Source organism: Sus scrofa, chromosome 8, assembly GCF_054392235.1.
Source record: "Sus scrofa isolate SSC_HxYL_T2T_F1_AM1 chromosome 8, Sscrofa_HxYL_maternal_Yorkshire_Landrace_v2.0, whole genome shotgun sequence".
In the NCBI taxonomy this organism is placed as follows: Eukaryota; Metazoa; Chordata; class Mammalia; order Artiodactyla; family Suidae; genus Sus; species Sus scrofa.
The window spans coordinates 130,603,964-130,628,698 of record NC_139390.1 but is presented as its reverse complement, the minus strand read 5'-3'; the positions used below and the strand labels follow the sequence as shown (position 1 = coordinate 130,628,698).

At 38.9% G+C, this 24,735-nt stretch overlaps 1 protein-coding gene across 2 annotated transcripts in view; it reads right to left on the bottom strand.

Annotated features, from left to right (window-relative positions):
* The window catches only part of UNC5C (unc-5 netrin receptor C), a 381,350-nt gene extending 356,892 nt beyond the window's left edge, over positions 1–24,458 (bottom strand). For both annotated transcript variants that reach the window (XM_021100734.2, XM_021100735.2), the window contains exon 1: positions 23,764–24,458. In XM_021100734.2, the coding sequence (XP_020956393.2) occupies positions 23,764–23,887 (124 nt within the window). In that variant the 5' untranslated portion in view covers positions 23,888–24,458. The remainder of the gene's footprint in view (positions 1–23,763) is intronic.
* Positions 24,459–24,735: the final 277 nt, after the last annotated feature.

Sequence of the window (24,735 nt, the reverse complement as noted above, 5' to 3'; positions counted from 1 at the left end):
TACAGCTATCAATTTCTATGTATATTTTTGTGTATAACATTTGACATAGTAAAGCATTCATAATTGCTTCTGTGATTACTGTTTTTGCATATTTTAGGAAATTGAATTGTCTATTTTCACAGGCTTATAATTACTTGTTCAGATGAGAAGACTAGTATTTGGTAAGAATTATGAAATCTTAATTACCAGAGAAATGAAAACTACAATGAGATATCACCTTACACCAGTCTGAATGGCCATGACTAAAAAGTCTACAGATAATAACTGCTGAAGAGGGCGTAAGAAAAGGGCACCCTACTACACTGTTGGTAAGAATGTAAATTGATGCAAACACTATGGAATGCAGTATGGAGGATCCTTAAAAAACTAAAAATAGAGTTACCATATGATCCAGCAATCCTACTCATGAGTATGTGTCTGGAGAAAAGTCTAATTCAAAAAAAAATACCTGCATCACAATTTTCACAGCAGCACTATTTACAACAGCCAAGACATGGAAGCAACACAATGCCCATCAACCGGCAAATGTATAAAGAAAATGCGGTATACAATGGAATACTACTCAGCTATAAAAAAGAATGAAATGCTGTTTTTTTGTTTCTTTTTTGTTTTCGTTTTTGTTTTTTTTTGTCTTTTTAGGGCTGCACCCATGGCATATGGAGGTTTCCAGGCTAGGGGTCTAAAGGAGCTGTAGCCACTGGCCTATACCACAGCCAAGCAACGTCAGATCTGAGCCACGTCTGTGACCTACACCACACCTCACAGCAACGCCAGATCCTCAACCCACTGAGTGAGGCCAGGGATCTAACCTGCAACCTCATGGTTCCTAGTGGATTCGTTTCCGCTGCGCCATCACAGGAACTCCCTCCCTTTTTTTTTTTTTTTTAAGAATGAAATACTGTTATTTGCAGTGAGCTAGATGGACCTAGAGATAATTATCCAACTGAAGTCAGACAGAGGAAGACAAATATCACATGATATCACTTGTACGTGGCATCTAAAAAAAAATGGTACAAATGGACTGACAAAGTGTAAACAGACTGGTAGACATAGAAAACAAACTTAGGTCGATGGACATTTGGGTTGTTTCCACGTCTTGGCTATTGTGAATAGTGCTGCAATGAACATGTGGGTGCATGTGTCTTTTTCAAGGAAAGTTTTTTCTGGATATATGTCCAAGAGTGGGATTGCTGGATCATATGTAGTTCTATGCATCGTTTTCTAAGGTACCTCCATACTGTTCTCCATAGTGGTTGTACCAGCTTACATTCCCACCAACAGTGCAGGAGGGTTCCCTTTTCTCCACACCCCCTCCAGCATTTGTTATTTGTGGACATATCAATGATGGCCATTCTGACTGGTGTGAGGTGGACTATTGCCTTTGGAATGGATTAGCAATGAGATCCTGCTGTGTAGCACTGGGAACTATGTCTAGTCACTTATGATGGAGCGTGATAATGTGAGAAAAAGAATGTATCCATGTATGCGTAACTGGGTCACCATGCTCTACAGTAGAAAATTGACAGAACACTGTAAACCAGCTATAACGGAAAAAAATAAAAGTCATTATAGAAAAAAGAAAAAAGAAAACAAGAAAACAAACTTACGGTTATCAAAGGCGAAAGTGAAGGTTAGGAGCTTGAAATTAGACATAAACTAACATATAAACAAAACAGATAGACAACAAGGATCTACTGTATAGCACAGGGAGCTATATTTGATAATTTGTAATAGTATATATTTTACATATATATATATAACTGAATCATTTTTCTGTACACTAGAAGCTAATACATTGTAAATCAATGATACTTCAATTAAAAAGTTAAAAAAAGAATTATGAAGTCTTCACTTGAGAGAATGAGAGGTTGGTTTTCTTATTAATCTAAAACACGAAGTTTCTTTATATGTATTTTTTAATCCAGTTATTTCAGAAACTTTTAATAAGATCCTACCACATGCATGGTTGTAACACTATACTGAAAAATCACTTTATACTCTTCTCCCACATTCTTCCCACATTCATGTTTTCATAATTCTAAAACTGGAAAGTACCAAAGCTTCAGAAATATTCACTGGCATCCCATATACTGTTTACCCTAGCGATACTCTTAGTTTCTCCAAATGACAAAAAGCATAAGAAAAAGTTAAAAAGCTTTTACTAAAGGGAGAATTAAGGAGTAAGCAAAAGTTCTAAAATGTATTATACCACCTAATTTAAAATTAATAGTCTGTCACTTATCGATCTATCTAGTCAAATATTTGTGAAGGATATTAGGCAAAATATTCTTATGTGTTAAACTTTAAATCCAAGTCTCAGAATTGTTCACATAAATTCCTGTGGCCCTTTCCATTTAAATTCACCTGAAGAATTTTAGTTAAGTATCGAGGTTTTACAATTGACTTTGAAGTAGTTCTACAGGAGGTCCATGCTTAACTTTATCTATTCTCCCACCCTGGAGATTGATGCAAAAGGTCCTCCTTCCCTTCTTATATCCTTTAAAGGGACTGGCATATATCTACCGTAGGAATCCTCTACCTTCTAGCACTGACGTCACTTTATAAACATCAGAGCACCAAGGAGACCGTTACTCAAAATCCAAACAAGCTTTAGAATACGTAGAACTGTATTTAAAAAGAGACAACAAACCTGTACAACTTGACAAACTCAAACTCTGTTGCTGAGAGATGTGGTAATGTCTGGCCTAAAGCAGCTTAGCTACAAAGTATGTAATAAAACAGCTAAATTTGGATTGGAGACTCACTTTGCACTATAGAAATGGAAGGTAGCCCTGGGAGGGCAAAGGCAGGAGCTACTCAAGAAATAAGAAACCAGGCTCTCTGTAACTCCTCACTTCAAGGCAAAGACAAGAGCTGTTAAGAGGAGAAAGCCCTAGGGAAGAATTGCTCTCAAAATTGAAAGGGGAAGAAAATGGGAAGAGGTGAAGAGAGAACAGAGTCTTGCACAGCTGTAACCAAACATTTCCAGTGGCCTCCCAGTTAAGTGGGTGCAGTACTTATAAAAGGGAATGAGAGACATTGCTTTATTCCTTTCTCAAAATTGGCTAAAGTTTATCCCAGCAGAAAGTTCTAGCACCAAATAACATTTATCTCTCCTTTTTTCTCTTCCAAAATATTTTTACTTATTCTTCTGTCAATTTCCCATCTTATTGTTTTATATATTTTATCTGCATATTTTATCTTCTAAACAAGATTTTTAAATTTATTAAAGATGGGTACTAGGTCTTATTCTATTTTATTTCATTTCTCTATGGAATACACCAGTGAATACTTCCTAAATTGAACTGATGTCAGCTGTACTGGAAGTTTTTTCTCCACAACAAGAGGTTAAATGGAACTGTAGTTTGAGAGAATATAATACATGTTAAAAGAGTGAGACATATTCTAACTTTCACATCCACCAGCTCTAAGGTAAATTTTAAATTTCATTAGTGAGAATGCAAGCAAGTACTTGGGTGCTTTGTTATACCTATATAAACTGTGAGTCCTATGTCAGGCTTGGTTTAATTTATCTCACAAATAAAGGAAAAGAACTACAAATAGGTTAAAATATGCATATAAATTTCAAATCATAGAAATACTATTTCCCTCTCTTTATACATCTGTTTTTAATTAATTCTTGAACCTCTCTTCCACATTTGGGGTCCAATTTGAACACGATTGAGATCTTCTACAACTTACATATGCATTTTTAGACTGAGTTATCTTAAGCATAATGCGTCACGTGACTTAAGTTTATTTTAATTTAGCTACAGAGATCTTTCCTCCACATTTGTGAGGGTTGGTGTGTCCTGATAAATTTCCAGAATAAATTTTAATGTCTTCCTTTTAAGTAGGGCAAGATCTTGATATACAACTATTGTGGGAGCCAAAGGCTCTTCCGGCAAGAGAAGAGAATGAGTGACTTCCCCACTTGTTTTCATAGTGAGGGATATATGGTTAACATTAGGCAGGAAAACAAATGGTACCCAAAATACATGCTAAACACATCTGAGAACGAATGAGGTCTTACAGATATACCACGACTCCTCTCTCCATCAGAAGGTGTTTGGTTCCCTGAGGTTCATTCCCTCCACAGCGTAAAAACAGCTGACAAGTATTGCTTACATGGGAAGAAAGAAAAAGCAAAAGGAAATGCTCCATTCAAAAATGTAAAAAAAAAAAAGCTACACAGGCAATTATATTTTGTTGGTTTTCTTTGGTCTGTCTATGCCTCATGTAATAGAATTTCCTGTAAGTGAATATAAACCACAGCCTTTCATCTATAGTTTAAGATGAAAGAAAAATATCAAAATAAGAGTGCACTATCAAAACAACTTAACTAAGTGAATTGCTTAAAGGAGAACTGGCATTAAAATCTACACTTAACATTCCTCTAATAACTAGATTACAAGTTTTTACTACATATATTTTGTCATATGGATCATTATTCCATCTAAGTACCATTCAGAAAGAGTGATAATATTTTATTTGTTTTAGAAATAGGTGAAAGTTGAAAAAGTTATCACTGACCAGTGAAAAATTCTATGCAACTGACAAATGTCCAATAAGTTAATATACAGTAAACTAGTAAAATGTACATTAAAATTTTGGTTTCCATTTAATACAACACACAGTTTATTTTGTTCTTATTCTTCAACTTAAAAGTTACAATGCAGAAGACTGTTAAGTGATTGAATAAAAAATTTTGGTCATATATGATTAATAGAATCAATGATCTGATATCCTTTGACACCATGAAAATTCATTTGAGAAAAGCTAATTTTTCATTCAATTAATCATGTGATCCCTATTAAAATAAACAGCAGAGGTTTTGTTTACACCATAAACTGTTTAATAACCTCAAAATGTCTAAAGTGTTTAAATTATCCCTTTCCTGATTATGGAATCCAGGCTTGTTTCAGACTTCACATCTTGATAATACTTAGGCATAAGGAAGACAAGGTTAGTTTGCATAGAAGGAATTTATTACATTTTCTTTTGTTTCCAAAGAAATATTCTTTTAATACTGCTCTCAGGCCAGTTTTTATTTTGATGTCTTTTGGTCTAAATTGACAGTCCTGAAAGCTTTCCTAAAGTAATACTGGCCTCTTTAAACATCTCTCTGGCATTCCATTATGGGCACCTGCTGCTGATAATTACAGGTCTGTCTCCGAACCACTTCCTCTGCTTTATGTCAAGGCAAGATTCAGGCTGCTTGATTACAAACAACTACCAGTTAAAGACCACTGCATAGCTCTCTGTGGTAATTATTCAGGGCAAGTTGGGTCTGTGTTTACTGAAGTCTTAACAAAAAAGGAGTAGTTACTTGTTATAATTTCCTCCTTGCTGGCAATGTAGCATAATCCATAACATATTTTGGTCACCTTAAAAGTGCCTATGAGAATACTTGATTCAATAATGCTTTATAATGATACATTGCACTATCCTATTTCCTAGTCTAAAAAACCAAATATCCTGCCCAAAGAAAACAGACTGCAGTCCGAGCAAAAGAACTGTCAAACAACAGTCACTTACAGGAAAACAACTGTTTAACATGCACTTTGAAACAGATTTATTTTTCTTGACTCTGCGCCACTCCGCCACCTCCCCCTGCCCTCCCATCTTATATTCCTATTACTGTATTGAGACAGTTCAAATGTTTGTGTCCTACGCAAATTCATATGTTGAGTCTTAATCCCCAAAGATGATGCTACGAGGAGGTGAGGCCTTTGGGAGATGCTTAGGTCAAGAGGGTGGAGGCTTCATGAATGGGATTAGTGTACTTATAAAGGACACCCCACAGAGCTCCGCTGCCCTATCACCCTGTGAGGACACAGAGAAGATGGCTCTCTGTGAGCCGGGAAGTGGATCCTTACCCACTTGACCATGCCGGGAAGTGGATCCTTACCCACTTGACCATGCCGGGAAGTGGATCCTTACCCACTTGACCATGCCGGGAAGTGGATCCTTACCCACTTGACCATGCTGGTGTCTTAATCTTGAACCCTCAACTCCAGAACTGTGAGAAAGAAATTTCTGTTGTTTATAAATGTTATTTTGTTATAGCAGCCCAAACAGACACACATCTTGGAAGAGGCTGGTTTACTTTATAGTGGAGAGAAATAAGAAAGAGTACCTCGGACTTAATTCTAATATAAACTATGTCATCACCTAACAAAAAGTCTATTAATTTCACAATATTCCATAGGATAGAATTCTACACCTGCATAATCAGAAAGGTGCTCTGGGGGGTGGGTGCTAGGGATCTGTTTTGACTTGCAGACCTCTTTAAGGTTTGGCATTCTGTGTTTAGGCAACTAGACCAAACCAGTTAAGAGACTAGTTGTGCTCGTACTGCTTACTCATCAGTTGTATGAGATTTATTTCCTTCAACTCCATGAGACTACAAGTTCATTACTTGGTAGATCCAAATTATAGGATAGATGGTCTGAAGTTAGGAATGGATTTCTGAAGGAAGAATGAGGAGATGGGCCTTCTAGGCAGAATCTAAGAGAAGGTGAATTTTGACTCCTGAGACTATCCTTTCCCCCTACTACTTCATATTCGGCTTACTCCATCATCCAGTAGCTCGCAGAGTGGGCGAGACAGGGAACATAGCAAGTTCTTGCTAACTCCACAATGAGTGGTCACCAAAAGTCCTTCTAAGACGTGTTATTTATGCATGAAAAAACAGGCATTCCTTCAAAAAAAAAAAAAAGAATCATTCAAAGGATCTATATCATGTGCTGTGTGTGTAAAGCACCAGGTTGCATGCTAGAGACACCACAACGAACACAGGTCCTGCCCTCCTCACGCTGACATGCTAGCTGGGAACGGAAGGGAAAGGAGAGTGTTCCAGCTGGGTGTTAAAGGTGCTTTATGAAGAAATGAAGAGGAGCAGAAGTCGGCCAGCAGAAAGGGATGGGACACGAGGAATGCACATTTGTTCACAGCACAGGAAAGAGTGTAAGCCACCATGCTCACTGCCAGCTTGCTGAAAATACCGGAAACGTGTTCTTTTTTAGGGCTACTCTGGAACAACCTGTGCCAGGTTTGGGAAAAGTGCATTATCTGAGGAAACCATAACCACAGAAGAATTCCAGAAATGGAATTAGAGGTATAGGAACAAATATCTCTGTCAGCTATATTAAAAAGTTTAGATCTGATTCTAGAGGCCATGGAAAGCCATTGGAGAGTTTTAAGAAAAAGAACTGTACTGATGACATTTGCAAGGATTTACTTGGCTTCCGTGTGGTGGATAGAAAGAGATCCAGTGGGGAGAAATGGACATATTCGAACATGTTTCAGTAATATATGTCATCTTTGATAATATAACATCATTAAAGGGTTGAATTTATTTATTATGCTTTCAAACATCTAAATATATGAGACTGAAATAATAATTTTTTGTTTAACAACTAGGCTTTCTAAATTGCTCCCCTCTTCCCTCATTACGATAATAATAAATAAAAATATATTCTGGCACAAAATATTGTTCATGTCAATTTAAAAAAAAAACACTCCCAAACCTCAGTAATCACACACCAGAACTTCCCAAAACTGTTTAGTGTTCAGAAAATTATTCAGAAAATTAAAGTTTTGAGAAGCTCATCTTTATTTTTAAAAGCAAAACAAACAAACAAACAAAAAAACCCAACCAGATACAGCTTGGAAAAAGGGTTTATAAACAGTCTCATCTTTTTAACCATTGTGGTTTCTTCCCTGGAAATCTTGGAAATCTTCAAAGAAAACTACCATAAACCAAACGTTATATACAGCAGAAAAAAACAAATATGTAGTTTAATCAATCATTAAAACATTCTAGGTTGCTTCTCTTATTTTTTAATGGAATAAAATCTTACAAAGATAAGAAGTTTTTATAATTATGTAGAAACAAACCACACTGTTGATTCTGGAGTTCTTATTTTCTCTTTAAAAAGTGCAGGTGTCCCCACTGTGGCTCAGTAGTAATGAACCAGATTAGTATCCATGAGGATGTGGGTTCAAGCCCTGGTCCCGCCTAGTGTGTTAAGGATCTGGCGTTGCTATGAGTTGCAGTGTACATTGCAGAGTGGCTTGGATCTGGCGTTGCTGTTGCTGTGGCTGTGATATAGGCCAGCAGCTGCAGCTCCATTCGACCCCTAGCCCAGGAACTTCCATATGCAGCAAGTGTGGCCCAATAGAGCAAAAAGGCAAAAAGGCAAAAAAAAAAAAAAAAGTTTCCTATAGTGCTGAACTTGGGTCAGAGTTAAAAACTAAGAATGTTAAACTTTGCTTTTTGCATAAAGAAAATAGCAATAGGATCAGTGCTCAATGGGCTTTTTAAAGTGATTGCTGCGTGGGTATCATTTTAGTTTGGTGAAGGAGTCATCCTTGTTTATTTAGTAAGTAAATGCATCTATTGCATTGTTTGCTAAATGTCCAAAATTGCATTATTTTCAGTTTTGAGAAAAAAGTTTTTTATGTTTTGTCTTTAATTTTACAATGAAATATTTTTTTTGTCTTTTTTTTTTTTTTTTTTTTTTGTTGTTGTTGCTATTTCTTGGGCTGCTCCCGCGGCATTATTGTTGTTGTTGCTATTTCTTGGGCCGCTCCCGCGGCATATGGAGGTTCCCAGGCTAGGGGTTGAATCGGAGCTGTAGCCACCGGCCTACGCCAGAGCCACAGCAACGCTGGATCCGAGCCGCGTCTGCAACCTACACCACAGCTCACGGCAACGCCGGATCGTTAACCCACTAAGCAAGGGCAGGGACCGAACCCGCAACCTCATGGTTCCTAGTCGGATTCGTTAACCACTGCGCCACGACGGGAACTCCTACAATGAAATATTTTAAAGAATAGTTTTAAAAAGAACAATTAAGATTAATGTCACAGTGAACTAAACACATATAACTAAATATTATTCGTAGCTGAAAGCACATTCTATGTCCATATTTTTTCAACATAAAGTTGTTACTTAACAGCACACTCCTATTTTAAAAATATACACTAGAAAACTTTTTTTCAAAAAAACCGTGATCTGCACATTTTTCCCCTTTCTCTTCTTATACATCATAATTAACACATGCATACCTATGAGAAACTATGAGTTCAGCTCCAGTTTGGTCATGAACTAATCCATTAGAAAAATATTTTCTTAAATGCAAATGTCAATTACAATATACATATATAATAGTCTGGTATCTAATTTCTCTTTTTGCCTGTATTGTAATATGCCCCTTGCACTTATAAGGACTTGGTCCTTGCTTGGAAATTTCAGTTTAATAAATTTTGCTTCTACCCTAGGATAAGTAAATGCTTTGCTGTATTGAAATTTCTGATATAGGTGAAGAAAGTTGTTCCTATTCCTTTAAAAAGAGTTTGCACATTAGCAGAAAGTAAAGAATTTGCCCTTTTTTCTAACCTTTTTACTTACATTTTTCTTTACAAATATAGTCAATATATAGTGGAGAAAAGTATAAATTGATAATCTCATTAGCACTTATTTTTAATAGTACTAGTTTTAATCGAATATATTCTACATTCAGAATCTGGCACAGAAAAAAAAGAAATCATTTAATATTTGTCCATAAAACTGAAATACATGCACACACACACAGAGTTTCTAAAATTTTTAAGGTACAATTAAAATCTTATGACTTAACTGGGTGTTTTTAAGTGTGATTTTAAAATCTACCAATTTGTTTTCAAGAATTTCATCTTTTGTGGTATATATACACAGTGGAATACTACTCCGCCATACAAAGAACTAAATAATGCCACTTGAAGCAACATGGATGGAACTAGAGACTCTCATACTAAGTGAAGTCAGTCACAAAGAGAAAGACAAATACCATGTGATATCACTTATATCTGGAATCCAATATATGGCACAAATGGATCTTTCCACAGAAAAGAAAGTCATGGACTTGGAAAAGAGACTTATCATTGCCAACGATGGAGGAGGGAGTGGGATGGACTGGGAATTTGGGGTTAGTACAGCAAACTATATAGCATTTGGAGTGGTTAAGAAATGAGATCCTGCTGTATAGCACAGGGAACTATATCTAGTCACTTGTGATGGAACATGATGGAGGATAATGTGAGAAAAATTATATATATACATATATACATATATGACTGGGTAGCTTTGCTGTACAGTAGAAATTGACAGAACACTGTAAATCAACTATAACAGAAAAAATAAAAATCAACAAAGAAAAGAATTTCAGGAGTTTCCGTTGTGGTGCAGTGGTTAACAAATCCGACTAGGATCCATGAGGCTGCGGGTTCACTCCCTGGCCTCGCTCACTGGGTTAAGGATCCAGCATTGCCGTGAGCTGTGGTGTAGGTCACAGATACGGCTTGGATCCCGCATTGCTGTGGCTCTGGCGTAGGCTGTCGACTACAGTTCCAATTAGACCCCTAGCCTGGGAACCTCCATGTGCCGAGGAAGAGGCCCAAGAAATGGCAAAAAGACAAAAAAAAAAAAAAAAAAAGAAGAAGAAGAAAAGAATTTCACCTTTGACAATATGCTTTTGCTGGTTCACGTATTTTCAAAATGGTGGTACCTCCAATTGCGTGCAATCCTCTCATTATTGTGATATATTCAGTTCTTTCCACAGTAGTGCCAAATGAGAGCTGAACGGTGTAGACGTACATAATGAAAATACAACAGCAACAGCAACAACAATCACTAATGTGCATTAAGTACTCATCTGGTGCCAGGCTCTGTCCTAAGTCTTCCATTTTGACAACCCTGGTAATCCCCACCATGCTATGATATAAATACGATTACGATTCTGACATTCTATTTATAAATGTGGTGTGAAACGAAAAGATTTTAACCTTGTATGCAGTTTTCAAACTTAGAGCTTTGCGCAGTTTATTCACTTTTACCAAGAGACTTACATATATATATAAACGCTGCATTAATATTTCCTGAGCATAGTTGCCAGGAATACTCTTGAATATAAACATTAATTTTTTTTAAAGAATTGTGATCAATTTTCTATACCAGGAAATTATCAGACCTGCACCTACATGCATACATCTAATATGTTTTTACTTCCCTAACAGTCAAAGAAAAGAAATGTTAAATGGCAAAAAAAAAGAAAAAAGGAATGGTCTAAACAATTCCCTAAAAACAGCCAAAACAATCACACTAAAGACTAAGCATTATTAAACATTTTTTTAAGAAAAGTTTTCCAAGCATAAATGAATAAACAAATTCAATTTGGCACCAAATCCATACTACATACTGTGTTCACTCAAATTTTTAAAAAATGTAATTTTTCATGCAAGAAAGACACACTGTAAAACTTCCAGGAAAGTAAGTTTATTGGCATTGCAGGGTAATTTTTTTTTTCTAAAAACTATTCCAAACACTAATGTAATAGTTGTCCTATTTCCATCAGTCTAGCATCATCATGTAATTTTCAATATAATTCAATTTCATAACATTAGTTCATAGATGTGTACAAATTTATTGTGTGGCCAAATACTATGACATTCTCTTTTCATCTTGCAATAGATTTATGCAACAGAAAAGGAAAAACATACGGAAAATAGTCACTTTTAACAGATGTCTTAGTCTGAAAAAACTTAAGTTGGTTTAGAATTAAAAATCAAAGCCCACTGGTTGAACTGAGGCATATTTGCATCTGTTACTAATGTTTGAGTTACATACTAAAGACGAGATTACTCATCAAGTCCCTCATGCAATATGTTAGTAAATGGGATTTTGGTTAGGAATTTAATTGCATAAACTCTGTCCCTGAAAGCTTCCAATTCATTCAAAATAAGCCTTTGCAGTGGCCTGAACTGAATTAAAACAGTTACCAACACCAAAGAAAACTTCTTGATTTTATTATGAAATGCTTGTATGAAAATCTGTGAACATAAAAGGGAGATCTCTGCCAGCCCATTATGATTAAATAGTAGTCCTTGTCTTCTCTTTTCCTTTCTTTTTCTTTTCTTTCTCCCCCCCCCCCCCCGCCACGTTCAAGCAATGCAGGGTTATGTGAGGTATTTTTTAATCAAAGAAAGAAAACTGAACTAATTTTAAACTAAAAACAGACAAAAGAGGTGATGTCTCAGGTCGGACTTATAAATAAATTCTCAGGTTCGAATGACACATCAATTCTGAGTCCTAGAAAGTGTGATGAGAATTCAAGTGACCACTGGGAAAATATGCACAAAGCTCATATCCCAATGATTCGGGTCATAAGCTTAAGCAGAGCTCCCCACTGTTGCCTGTACAAGGTTTCACTAATGGTCTGATAATGGGGAGGGGTGGTCGGCAAGGAGGTTCTCCTAATACTTTACAGTGGTGTGAGCATGACAGCCACTGATTAATTACTGCCCTGTTATCAACTCACACATTACTGAGCAACTCTCACTGTCTCCACAATGGTCTCATCGTTAGGGAACACTGCCTTAGAGAATTCTTTAAGACGACGTATTAAAAATCCTTGGACTCTACCACAAATTTTCAGTAAAACTTATCTTTCAGATGATCAAAGTGGAGATTGGGAAATATTCGAAAGATGGAAAAACAGGAGAGGGGAATAATATGGATATTTCAACCTTTGATTTCATTGTAGGCAGTACTAAAAAGTCGTAATATTACCATAGTAATCACCTCAAAAATATTAACATATGAAGTTTTATCTGTTTTTACTTTTTTCCTTGTTTTCATTCTTCAACCTCATTTTACCCTCTACCCTCACTCCCCTGCCATTTACACGTATAACAGTGCCTAAGGAGGGGGGTTCCTGTTGTTTCAAAATACACTGAAAACTGAACACTGAGGCTAATGGCAAAAAAAAAAAAAAAAAAATCACTTCACTTTAAATGAACATCTCAAAGTAGTGCTCATTAATATGTGCTTCTATGGAAACAACTCTTTCTGGATGTCAGCTTAAGCTTCTCCATATGATTTTTCTCAAAGGCTCCCTTTTAAAACCATCACTACCATTTATTATCTTCTTGTTATATAGACGGTTACTTTTGTTTCATCACAAATCTCTGCCTGCTTATTAGCAGCCCTGCCACCACTATCAGATGACATTTGTTTTACTTAATGTATGTAGTTTTAGAAAAAAATTATATAACTGCTATTACTGCATTATATGAAAAAATTCCAACGTACATTTAGCTGACACTGCATCAGCTGCTATTTAAACTGGGCTTAGCTAATGGACTTTTAATGTCAGCAGGGTTACGTGCAGTTACTGGCTATTAGCAGAAATGGCTCCTTTCTATAAAAATCACTTTTCCTCAAGTGTGTTGTTTGAACATTCCTTTCCCTAATTTAGTGACTGTCACTGAATGCAAAACAAACTCAAGGACTGTGGAATCCGCTCTTATCTTTAAGACTCTCTTTTTAACCTTGCAATTCAGCATTAAACAGGCAACCCCTCTCATTAGCATTCAGACTTGTAATCACAAAACTTTGTGGGGGCATTATTATTTGCTATTCTTATTAGAGTATTGCGTATTTTCTTACGAAAACCCCACATCATACATGAACATACGATATGTCAGAGAACTCAGGAAACAATATCCCAAAAGCTAGAATTTATTCATATCTTTGAAAATCCTAGTTCAGAAACGCCAAGTGATGTGGAAACATATGGTGACAATTAACATATATTTACATATTGATGTATCATATAAATAATTTGCATTTACTACAATATGAAAAATAAGCAAAAAAGCACATTATCAATCCACGTGGAAGTAAATTTTTATATTCTTTCCTTAACAACCACCTTTCTTTCTCCTCAACTAACTTTATCTTTGTTTAAACAAAGGTATCAATGAGTGTAAGGGAGAAATCTGGAAAGAAAGCCACCTGTATGGCATCTGAGGGAGTCCAAGAAAGTTAAACATTCCGCAGCCTGGAAACTTGACTTCATTTTATTCAGAAGTTGAAACAAATCAGAACTGAATTCAGGGGAAAAAACAACACAGCTGACTTTGCCTTCAATCGGCCCAATCATGAGAGGTCACCTCAGGTAGGGTGCTTACAGAGCAAACACTGTCTCTCCTGCAGAGGGGTCTTAGGTGTGAATGAAAGATGTTACTCGTGCAGCAGGAAAGCCGACCTTCTCCTTTGGTCAAAAAAATTACAGTCTACTTTATAGGAAAAGGTGGAAGTTCTCCACGTGTTTGAAATAAGCCAGTGAACAAGGAGATCCCCCCGTATCTGCCACGTGGAGGACAGGAGAAATCTGTTTCTATCAGATTAGCCACTGCACAAATGAGGCAGAGATGTCTCTCCTGAAAACTACTGTCAATAGTTTAGCTACTGATCATCTTTTTACAGAAAAGAATATAATTTTTCAGTTAGAAACCAGTGGTGAAAACTAATTCCCCATTCAATGACTGCCCTACGAATATTTTTATTAAAAAAAATTGTTTTCATTTGTTTGATAGGTTCTATTTGTATTTTAAGGATATTGCCAAGGCTGTTTGAAAATGAACTATCCTAAAACAAACAAACATAAAAAAGTTACACACATACACACTTTGTTGTTCATATATATATAATATATATATTCACTCACAGAGAACTAAATTTGTCTACTTCTTGTAACTCTTCATTCCATTAAGAGTCTGCCTGGAAATACCCTCATAGGAAATAATTCCATAGTTATTTAATTCAATAAAAATGACATGTGTATCTTTCATGTGCTCATCATTTCCAATAAATCCAATAAACCGATTACCACCATTCCTACTGGGAAAACATACCTATTGCTAAAATTTTTTTCGAGCCATCTTTTTGTATTTTTTCATCAGGTTATAGTAAGTAAAGTTTAACTTTCTCTACGTGGTCCTTTTAAATATAAACAAAAATAAATATCTATTTTGATCAATGTCTTTTCTGGGACAATTGTCCTTAAGAACTCCCATATAATCCTAAGAATGCTATTCGATTTCTGATGTATAGGTGAGATGTAACATCCAACATTGATACTGTTATTAACGGCAATGTTTAACAGAGTAGCTGAGGAAATAGCAATGCATTTTATAGAAATCACCAAAGGATTCTATGTATTAGTATGCCACTGATTTAAGTCTACATTTCTCAAACATGTATATCCTACTCAAACAGGACCAAGTAAAGTGTAACTTCTTTCAAAAATACACCTTTTAAATACTTTCCAAATTCTTTTGCTATGTTAACTGAAATAGGTGCATATCCATTTTATTATTTTTCTATTTACATAATAAAATTTCAAGTCAGAGTGCCCACTGAATAATATTATGATGAAATACTGACCCTAGGTCTCTTTTCCAGAGAGCACAAACAATAAATCATTTGAACATGCCTGTTTTTCCTCAGCTTCTGAGAACAGTGAAATGGGCTTCTGTTTTCCACCAAGCTGTCTGCTCTGCTGGTGATGGCTGTAGTAGCCCAGGAGGAAAATGTCTTAGGCTCTTTCAATCCTTGAATTTGACCCCTAACACATTTTTAAAGCTTATATTCTTTCATCATCCTATGGAGATCCGGAAGGAAGAAGGGAAGATGCTAAAGAAAAGGACAGGTAACATAATTGCTGTTTTATTTAGCATGATTTCAAGATTACTGCTTGCCAAACTTACCTACTTCCACTGGGTGGCTACAATGTGTATATTTGGCAAACACTTTATTCATGGAAGATAAAATATATCATTTTCTCTTATCAAAAGCTAAATTCAAATGTCAACATATTTTACACAGATATAATGCTCAAAGTGAAATTACCGTTATTTGCTATGACTTTTCAATCATCAAGTTTTTATTGTGGTGGTAATCTTGTTTGGTCTGGATTAGAGATAACACAGGTCTCTGACAATCATGTATAATAAAACAACAGTAGGGCCTTTTCTTCACTGACTATCACTTTTAGTTTCTGTGAAAGTTAGAGAATACTGTTTGTCTTTGATCTAGTTCTCGAAATCATTTTTTTAGATTCTTAAAATTCCAAAAAGATATTAGAATCTTCCAAAAATACTCAATTTGCATATAAGAAACAAACTTGTAAATTCACAAAACCCAAAATAGTTCCAAACTGCTCCCCTTCACTTTTCTTTGATACATGAATATGTTTCACTATGCCTATAATTTATGTGGGTATTATTATATCACATGCCCTATCATCTAAGAGAATGTATATTATGAATTATTTTAATAATTACTTTTCTATACAAATATATACATTACTTCTACACTGCTCTTTCATATTTTATATTCTTATACACACTAATATTCTTGAATTTTGGAAAATACCTGCATGTCCACTCACAGACCTATTTACCCTTATAACTGGGATACAGATGCATTGTAATGTGCAAGCACTAATGTGTTTTTACTAGAGATGAATGTTCATAAATAAGGTTTTTATTCTGAACAGAGAAAAAAGAGAAGACAATAAATTACATTTGAGTTCAGTCAGTCCATGATTAAATAATCAATTAAGACATTGACTAAAACTGAGAAATGTTAGCATTCATCAATAAACTTGTTAAATGTGCTAAGGGAGTTTCTGGTGTTTAACATCCTTAGTTAGAAGAGCAGATAATACACGTTTATCTACATGAGGCATTTTTATGGCTCTCATAATTGCTGAGAAATGAATCTAGCCACAGGATCCAAATGACAATGATTAATGAAGTTAAAATCCCTGTCCTCACAACATTTTAAAATAAATAAGACTGGTAACGCTGGAGTTAAATTTGATTAATCAATATCATTTGTTAACATGATTATCTGGAGCCCTCATAGTTAAAGTAAGAGCTGTAACAGGCACATAAATACAATGAAGTCTCACTTGTCCCCCCAATCTCTTATGTTCTACTACCACGCCGGTAATGAGACATGGTCAGTTATTTAATTAGAAGAGGGTATTCCCCAAACACTGGAGTTTTCAGATGTTAGGCTTACACTTTTGCCACACAAAGCACTTTTGAATCACTGCTCACTGCTAATAAAAGGTATAATGACATAAGGACAAATATCTGCATATTTGGCACTTTCGAAGCTACAGCTCACTTTCCAAATTATAATTTCACTTTAACTAATGTCACAATAACTTTAACACCTATAAAATATGGAGATATTCTTCTGTGTCTATCAAAACATCATTATATAATCCTAAGGGAGGAATTTTTTGGGGGGAGGGGGTCAGGAATACTCAAAAAGAAAAAACCACATTACAACTTTAACCCACACTTTCTTAAACTATAAAATTATAACAATATTTTCTAACATTTTGATTACAAAGAGTCCAAATATTTGCAACATATGTTTTGGGTTTTCATGAAAAGACAGAAATTCTTCTGAGAATTCTAATCAGGTAGAGAAGATAAAATATTTACTATTTCTAATTTTATTAACTCAAAAATTACTACAAAATGTTTTTATCAAAATCTCTACAAATTTGGAGATCAAAAATATTTAAAAGAAATTATAAATTATTCAATTATTGGATTTCTTTTAAGAACTAGAAAAAAGGAGACAGTAGGTGTTTGTTTTTTTTAATTTTGCTCAAGGCAAACTTACACTGCTTCCAAAGTCAAATAAAAAAATAGCACTGAGTTTCTGTTCTAGTTTAAACATCCTTGAACTAAGTGATACTGGAACAATATCCAAGGCCTCAGATTCATGGAGCTCTCTTCCACAAATACGTAAGCAATAACAAAACCAAATAAAATCTGAAATTAAAGAAGAGCCCATACATGGCTTCAAGAAGTTAGGTTAAAAAAGAAAAAGAGTAAGACATTTGGAGCTCTGTAAGTACAGACTGGGCTATCCAAAATTAAAAGCAGAACTAAAATACTGTAAAAGAAAGACGTCTTAACTCTAAATACATAAAAATCCCCCCAAATATCTAGTTTTATTTTTTAAATTTGCCTGAAAACATCTGCATTAACCATGAAAAAAATACCAATAACCCTTAAAATAGAAGTAATTAAATGTGAAATTTGAAAATATACATTATCTAGATTATTCATGTTTTTCTCAATTGTAATGCTAAAACTTTCTATTGCAAACATAACTTTAATATATGAATGCCCTGGTGAATTTGCTTTGTCTTCAAGTCAAACTATTTTCCCATATTTGTGTGTGTGTGTGTGTGTGTTGTTTTACCACATATTCAGTTACATTCTTTATTTTTTGTCTTTTTGTCAATTCTTGGGCCACACCCCCGGCATATGGAGGTTCCCAGGCTAGGGGTCTAAATGGAACTGTAGCCGCCAGCCTACGCCAGAGCCACAGCAACATGGAATCCGAGCCATGTCTTCGACCTACACCACAGCTCACAGCAACGCTGGATCCTTAACCCACTGAGCGAAGCCAGGGATTGAACCCGCAACCTCGTGGTTCCTGGTCGGATTCATTAACCACTGAGCCATGACGGGAACTCCCAGTTATGTTCTTTAGACATATACTTCTGTCTATTTTTTTTTTAATTAATTAATTAATTTTGCTTATTTGTCTTTTTGCTATCTCTTGGGCCGCTCCTGTGGCATATGAAGGTTCCCAGGCTAGGGGTCTAATCGGAGCCGGATCCTTAACCCACTGAGCAAGGCCAGGGACCGAACCTGCAACCTCATGGTTCCTAGTCGGATTCGTTAAGCACTGCACCACGACGGGAACTCCACTTCCGTCCATTTTTTTTTTAAAGAAAAACCATTGACATTTGCATAAACTATTGACATTTTGGTTTTCTCAAAATCATTATCTGAAAACCTGGAACTGGACCTTTTTGTTTTTTTCATAAAAGTGTTTATGGATTTATGAAAAGTTATCTTTCAATATTGATTGTAAAGACAGAAAGTTAAGCGTGGAGCTTGTAGCCAGGACTTAACAGGCTGTGACCTAACAGGGCATTTTTAGAACTGCTATTAGGTTAATTTTCCCAGAGCATGTAGAAAGGGGCAAAAATGTGGCTGTGAAAGGAAAGAGCTTCCCACGGGCTGTTCAAAGAACCATGCCCTGTCCAGGAGTTTGCAGTGGTACACTTGGGAGCATCTCCTCAGACAGCCCCACTTGTTGCTTTAGGGGAAGCAGCATCTGCAGCAATCCCCAATCCTAGTTCAAATGTATCAATCTTCAATTTCTTTAACCTCTAAATTTCTTTGCTCATGGTTTATGGATTTGGAAGCCAAAGAATACTGCTAGGCATACTTTAGATATATTACTTCATTCAACCCTAATATGATTTAGAGTATCTTACCCTCACTTCACATCTGAGGAAACTGAGGCACGGGGTTGCTAAACAACTCACAGCTAGGAGGTGGTGGAGGCAGCGTTACGAGACAGTGGTAACCATTAAACAAACAGGCAGAATGGGCAAACACTACTAACAGGCTCTAACTTGTGCTTCCCAAAAGCCAGACCAATCATATATATATTAAAGCTCAGTAAGATTTATAAAACAGTTGCAGTGCAAACTCAGCTTTAAGAACGTCTGACTTCCAGCCAAACTGCCACCTTTAAACTCCTCCGTGAAGAAATCATGGAACCCCCTGCCACCACTCACACTAGAACTCTAGCCTCTCCTATGTTTACTATCTTTGGATGCTTGAATCCAGAAGGGACTAGAGCTATAATTTACATTTCAGAAAGTAAATTATAATTAGACACTTCTGCTTTCCTTGAGAAGTGAAACTGTCACCTCAACTCTGTGTCCCTAATAAGTAGCACAGAGTGTGGGACATGATACATGCAAAATAATTGTTCAGAACCTTACTTTTAATACTATACACTATCCAAAGGAGTTCATAGATTCCTAATTTGTGGGGATGTGAAGAGGTGTGCTTTCAACTGGCACAAACCCAAAAGACAAAGGAAAAAAGATACAACCTAAAAGAGCAAGGCCAGAGGACTTGCTCAATTCCAGCCCCCAGATGCTTCCCCATTATCTTCCTGAAGTTGTGCTTGCAGCCTGTAATTTTAATGTTTCTTCTGAAAGTGACTCCCTCTGCTGCTCCAGCACAGCCATGACCTAAATCAGAAAAGTCCTGCACCTAGTTAAGGCATTCTGGCTATTTGTGCTAATTGGATAACCTAGCATACATTAGAGAACAGTTACTTCTAAGTCTCAACAATAAGTCTAAATAAGTTAAAATGGTTTGTCTAGGAGAGCTCATGCCTCCTTCTTGTCTTTAGGGGAAACTGCTTACCAAAGACCCATATGAATTCTGATCAGGACAATCAGACTGCAAATGGGAGAGAGCTGCTCTAGGACCCTATCTTGTTGAACTTGGGATGCTCAGTATCCAGAACACAGAAGGCCAGGGAGTCAATAAACATTAATTTTATGGTTCCTCATTCTTTCCAACTACTTGAAAACTTTACTCTTTGAAGCCTTTTAAGTATTCCCTAAGCTAGAAGACATCCAATTATTGTTCTAACAAAGGTAAACCAGGCTACTTTTCCTTACTGCAAAGGCCATGTGAGTTTATGAATTTATTCTGCTCCTAACATAAAAAAAAATATAGTATACTTGTTATGAAACTCAGTTCTCTTTCATGCCAGTTGTCTATCTGTACTGCACCAATATACATAAATGCATGGAAGTAATTTTTACTCTTTTCTCTGAAGAAATATATTGCTTTTAAAACATTATAAAGTATCTTACAATAATAGAGAATTATCCCAATATAATTAGAGTCTTCAGTAATTTTCTGTTCTCAGTTTGGTGGTGTTAACACTCATAACACTAGTTGGTGCTAGATAAGCAGAATATCAATGCTGTGTAATCCAGAAATAAAATGCATTTATAAAACAGGAGGGCACAAATTCTGAGGCAAACTAACCCCCACCCCCTCGCACGCGCGCACACGCACACACACACACACACACACACACATGCAGATCCTTTTCCTAGTAAAATCTTTCATTCTTGAAAGTCAGAAACACCACAAATTCCCTGGAGCTTGGAGTTCCCAGCAATCCTGAACGAAATAATTAGAGCAGAGCCAGAAAGGAGAAAGTTGTTGCCTAAAGCCTAGGGATTCTCCCAAAGATCTGTTTAAAAATGACTGCTGTCTTTCTTCAAACCACAGATACAAAATGAAGCACTCTCACAAATAACATCCATTCTGCTTTTTTATCATAAACATCTGTTATTTCCTTGGCTCCCTCTAAAGAGACACATATTCCCTTAAACTTCCATTTTTTTCTAGTATCTCTCTAACAACAGCATAAAAACCTTATCCTCATAGTAAAGGGCTTAAATGAACTTTCTTATCTAAATGGCATACATAATTCCATTCATAAAGAATATTTTATTTCCATCTTTAAGTTCTCAGCACAAGGAAATCATACTTTGAGGGGGCAAGAGCATCCCTTATTTCCGTAGTGATACAGTCCAACGAGAGAAGTGAAAAGAGAAGAAATCAGAGGGAAAGAGAGGTCTGACTACCAGGCCATTATATAAGTGTGATTCTGAGAAGAAAGCATATTGGTGGTTCAATAGTAAACAGGCTAGAGGAACAGATCAGAGTGGTAGTGATAGCAGCTGAAAGTAGTTTGGTGCTTTCTACATTCTGACACCTAACAGACAACACAGGAATGCTGGGGTATCCTGGCTTATGGAGGAAAACAATGATAAAAGTGGTGGAATAACGTCTCTCAAAGACCACAAGATTCAAACATAAATAGTTTGTTCACCAGGAACTGAAAGAGCTCAATAAACTAAACTGAGAGAAAAGGCACTGAATTGCAGACACCCAGAAGAATACATTATATTTTTCCACTCAAGATCAGAAGAGTAGGTTAAATCCACAATCTTTGACTTCCAGGTCTATAAGATGAAAAATGTGTAAGTAGCAAACCCTCATTCTATCCTGAGCGTCTTTTCTTTTACTCTCTTCCCCTTTCTTCTTTCAATATTAATCCACTTACAATCTCCTGTTTGATTATCTATATTGATCTTTCTTCCTATCCAGTCTTTTTAATTTGGCTGTAGTAAGCTCTCGGCAGGGATCCTACATCGCCTGTGTGGCATCTTTGGGGACTTTAACTAACAGTTCCCTCACTGCCCTGTCCCCCTCTCACTCCCACCCCCACCCTATAGCTGAGTCCTTTGTGCTCCCAATAACAGTAGGCGAATTCCACTGGGAGTCACGCGGTTGATTCCACAACAATTCATCAGGTTGCTCACTTAAACTTCCAAACATCCCTCTAAGCACCCTCAGCTGCCTTTCCTGAGACCTTCCAATTTCAAGAAACCAACAAGAAGTTTATGCTTCTCAATGGGGATTTCTTTGTAAAATGGACAGACAGATGAGCTCTGGAATTATGAATAAGAAAATCAGGGCAGCAGAACCTCGGGGAAGGGAGGCATCTGGCAAGGAGGGAAGGAAGGATTTATGAGCGTGGCTACTTAGCGAGGCAGCAGGAAAATTTACTCCCGAAGTAGCTATGGCTAATTCACAAAGCCTCGCTAATCACTTACCTCCCCACCCAGACTCTAGCCTACTCTCAGCGCTCCGCTCCACCTCCAAAGCCCGGGCCCCCAGCGCCTCTCCCGAGCAGAGGGACTGCTGCGGCTAAGCTCCGGAGTGTCTGAGCATCTCCCGGGGAGGTGAGGCTGTCGTTGCACTTCCTCTGCCTTCCAAATTTGGCAAGAGTGTAACCGAGATGATGGGATGCCTGGATGACCTCCGAAACGCTGCAGAAGCTTCTTGCACCCGCGCCCCCATCCCAGAGAACAGCTGAGCTGCCCTCCCCGGAGCCAGCAACCACCACCAAACTGGGCGCTAAGACCCAGGTGGGCGCTCAGCTTGGCCAGAAGGTTGGGGACCCAGGTGACCCGACAGAAACCCCGTGGAGTCTTTCCTCTCCGTCTCCCTTCTGCTCAGCTCGGAGCTCGGGAGGCTGGGATCTGCCTCTACCACCTCAAACTACGAGGGCAAGAAGGACGCCCTTAGCTCCCGTGCCTCCCCTCCTCCCTTCCCCACCCTCAACTCCTTGGCCCAGCTTCTCCCGACGCCGGTTTTGCCCAGGGCTCCGGACACTTCTTTTAAAGCTCAGACGCATTAAATTCAAATGCCAGAGTTATAAAGTGGCCGGTTACCCCGGGGAGTTTCGGATTTGGTCTGAACGACCAGTCCGTTTCCTCCGAGCTCTGGGGTTTTAAGTTTCTCGGTCGCCCGCTGGGTGGGGGACGCCGAGAGGGTAGGAGAGCGGAGGCGTGCACACCCCACGGCCTGCGGGCTGGGTGGCGGGTCCCGGTGCGCGGTGTATCGCCACAGCAGCCCGAGCAGCAGCCGAGGGGCACCAGCGCCGGCGGGTCCTCGGCCGTAATGGACACATTTCCTTCGCTGAGCGCCCTTCCGCGCCTGGCGTGCTCAGAGACTCCCCAGGCTCCCAGACGCGGCACAGCGCGGGGAGCCTCTGCGCATCAGGGTGCATCTAGGGCATGCCACGCTGCCACCGGCACTCAGTGTCTCTCCAAACCTCGGGCTGCACAATACGCAACAACGTGTGCGTTTGGAGCAGAAAGTGTAAACGACACCAAGGCGTCCACATGCCCAGGGACAGACGTGCGTCCACACCCCGTGCGTCCCCGGCCCATCCGTGCCCATTTCGGAGGATCGATTAAACATCATAACCAAAGCTTCTCGAATAGTTGGGAAAGTAGAATTGCAAGTGATGTGCCGTGGAGAGAAACGAGAGGGATTAGCGAAGCCAGGAGAACCGGGGAGGAGGAGAGGAAGAAGGAGGGAAGGAGGAGGCGAAGGGAGGTGGCTGCGGAGATCGGCGGACCCCCTTACCTTGAGCGGCCGAGCCGGTGCCGCTGGCGCTGAGCAGGGCCAGGGCAGGTAGCACAAGCATTTGCAGCACGTATCCCAGTCCCAGTCCGCAGCGGGCCGCTGTCGCCCGCAGACCTTTCCTCATCGTCGACAGAGGTGTGCCTGGGGGAGCCACACACAGAGGCGCGCCAACAGCGGAGAGCCCCACAGGGCAGCCGCTGACTCCGTGCTCCGCGAAGCTGTCTGAAGAAATAAGATAACCGAGCGCAACACTCCACTTTCTCCAAGGGCAGGGGCCAAAAGGGGGTGGAAAGGAGACGCTGAGGAGGAGTTTGGAGGTCTCTCTTTCCCCGTGCCTTCTAACTGGCGGCTCCGCGAGCGGCTGCTCTGCCCCCACTTGGAAAGTCCGGGGAGGCGCAAGGCGGCCGCCGCGCCGCGCCTCTCAGCAGCGAGAGCAGCCGTAGCTCCGCCGCGCGCCGAGCCTGGACTGCTCCCCGGGTCCCCTTGCCGGTGCCAAACACACACAGGCACGGGGGGCGGGCGGGGGTGGGGGGGGCTGGGGCGGAGGGAGTGCAAGAGAGAGTGGGGAGCGGAGGGAGGGAGTGGTGCACTTGGGAGGCCGCTCCCGTCTCCAATCTGTGTTGTCACGCGGAGGGAGAGACGTCCAGGCTGCTGCCGCTGTTGCTGGGTGGCCCAGGAGGGTCACCTCCTAGTGCGGGGCGCACGGGCGCGCGGAGGCGCTAGCCGAGGAGGCGTGGAGGGCCCAGCCCTACTCCGCCGGAGGGGAAGCGGCGGCGGGAGCGCGCCCGCCCGCGTTATGTAAGCAAGGATTGGAGGGAGCTGCGTGCCCAGAGCCGGAGCTGGAGAGCGGCTGTTGGTTTAGCTGAGGAAGCTGAGGCGAGAGAGACCTGAGCAAAGAGGCGGCTTCTGAGGGTGGGAGCGCGCCTGCCTCCCGCGGCGCGCCAGACCCGGACTGCGAGAGCGCAGCGGGCG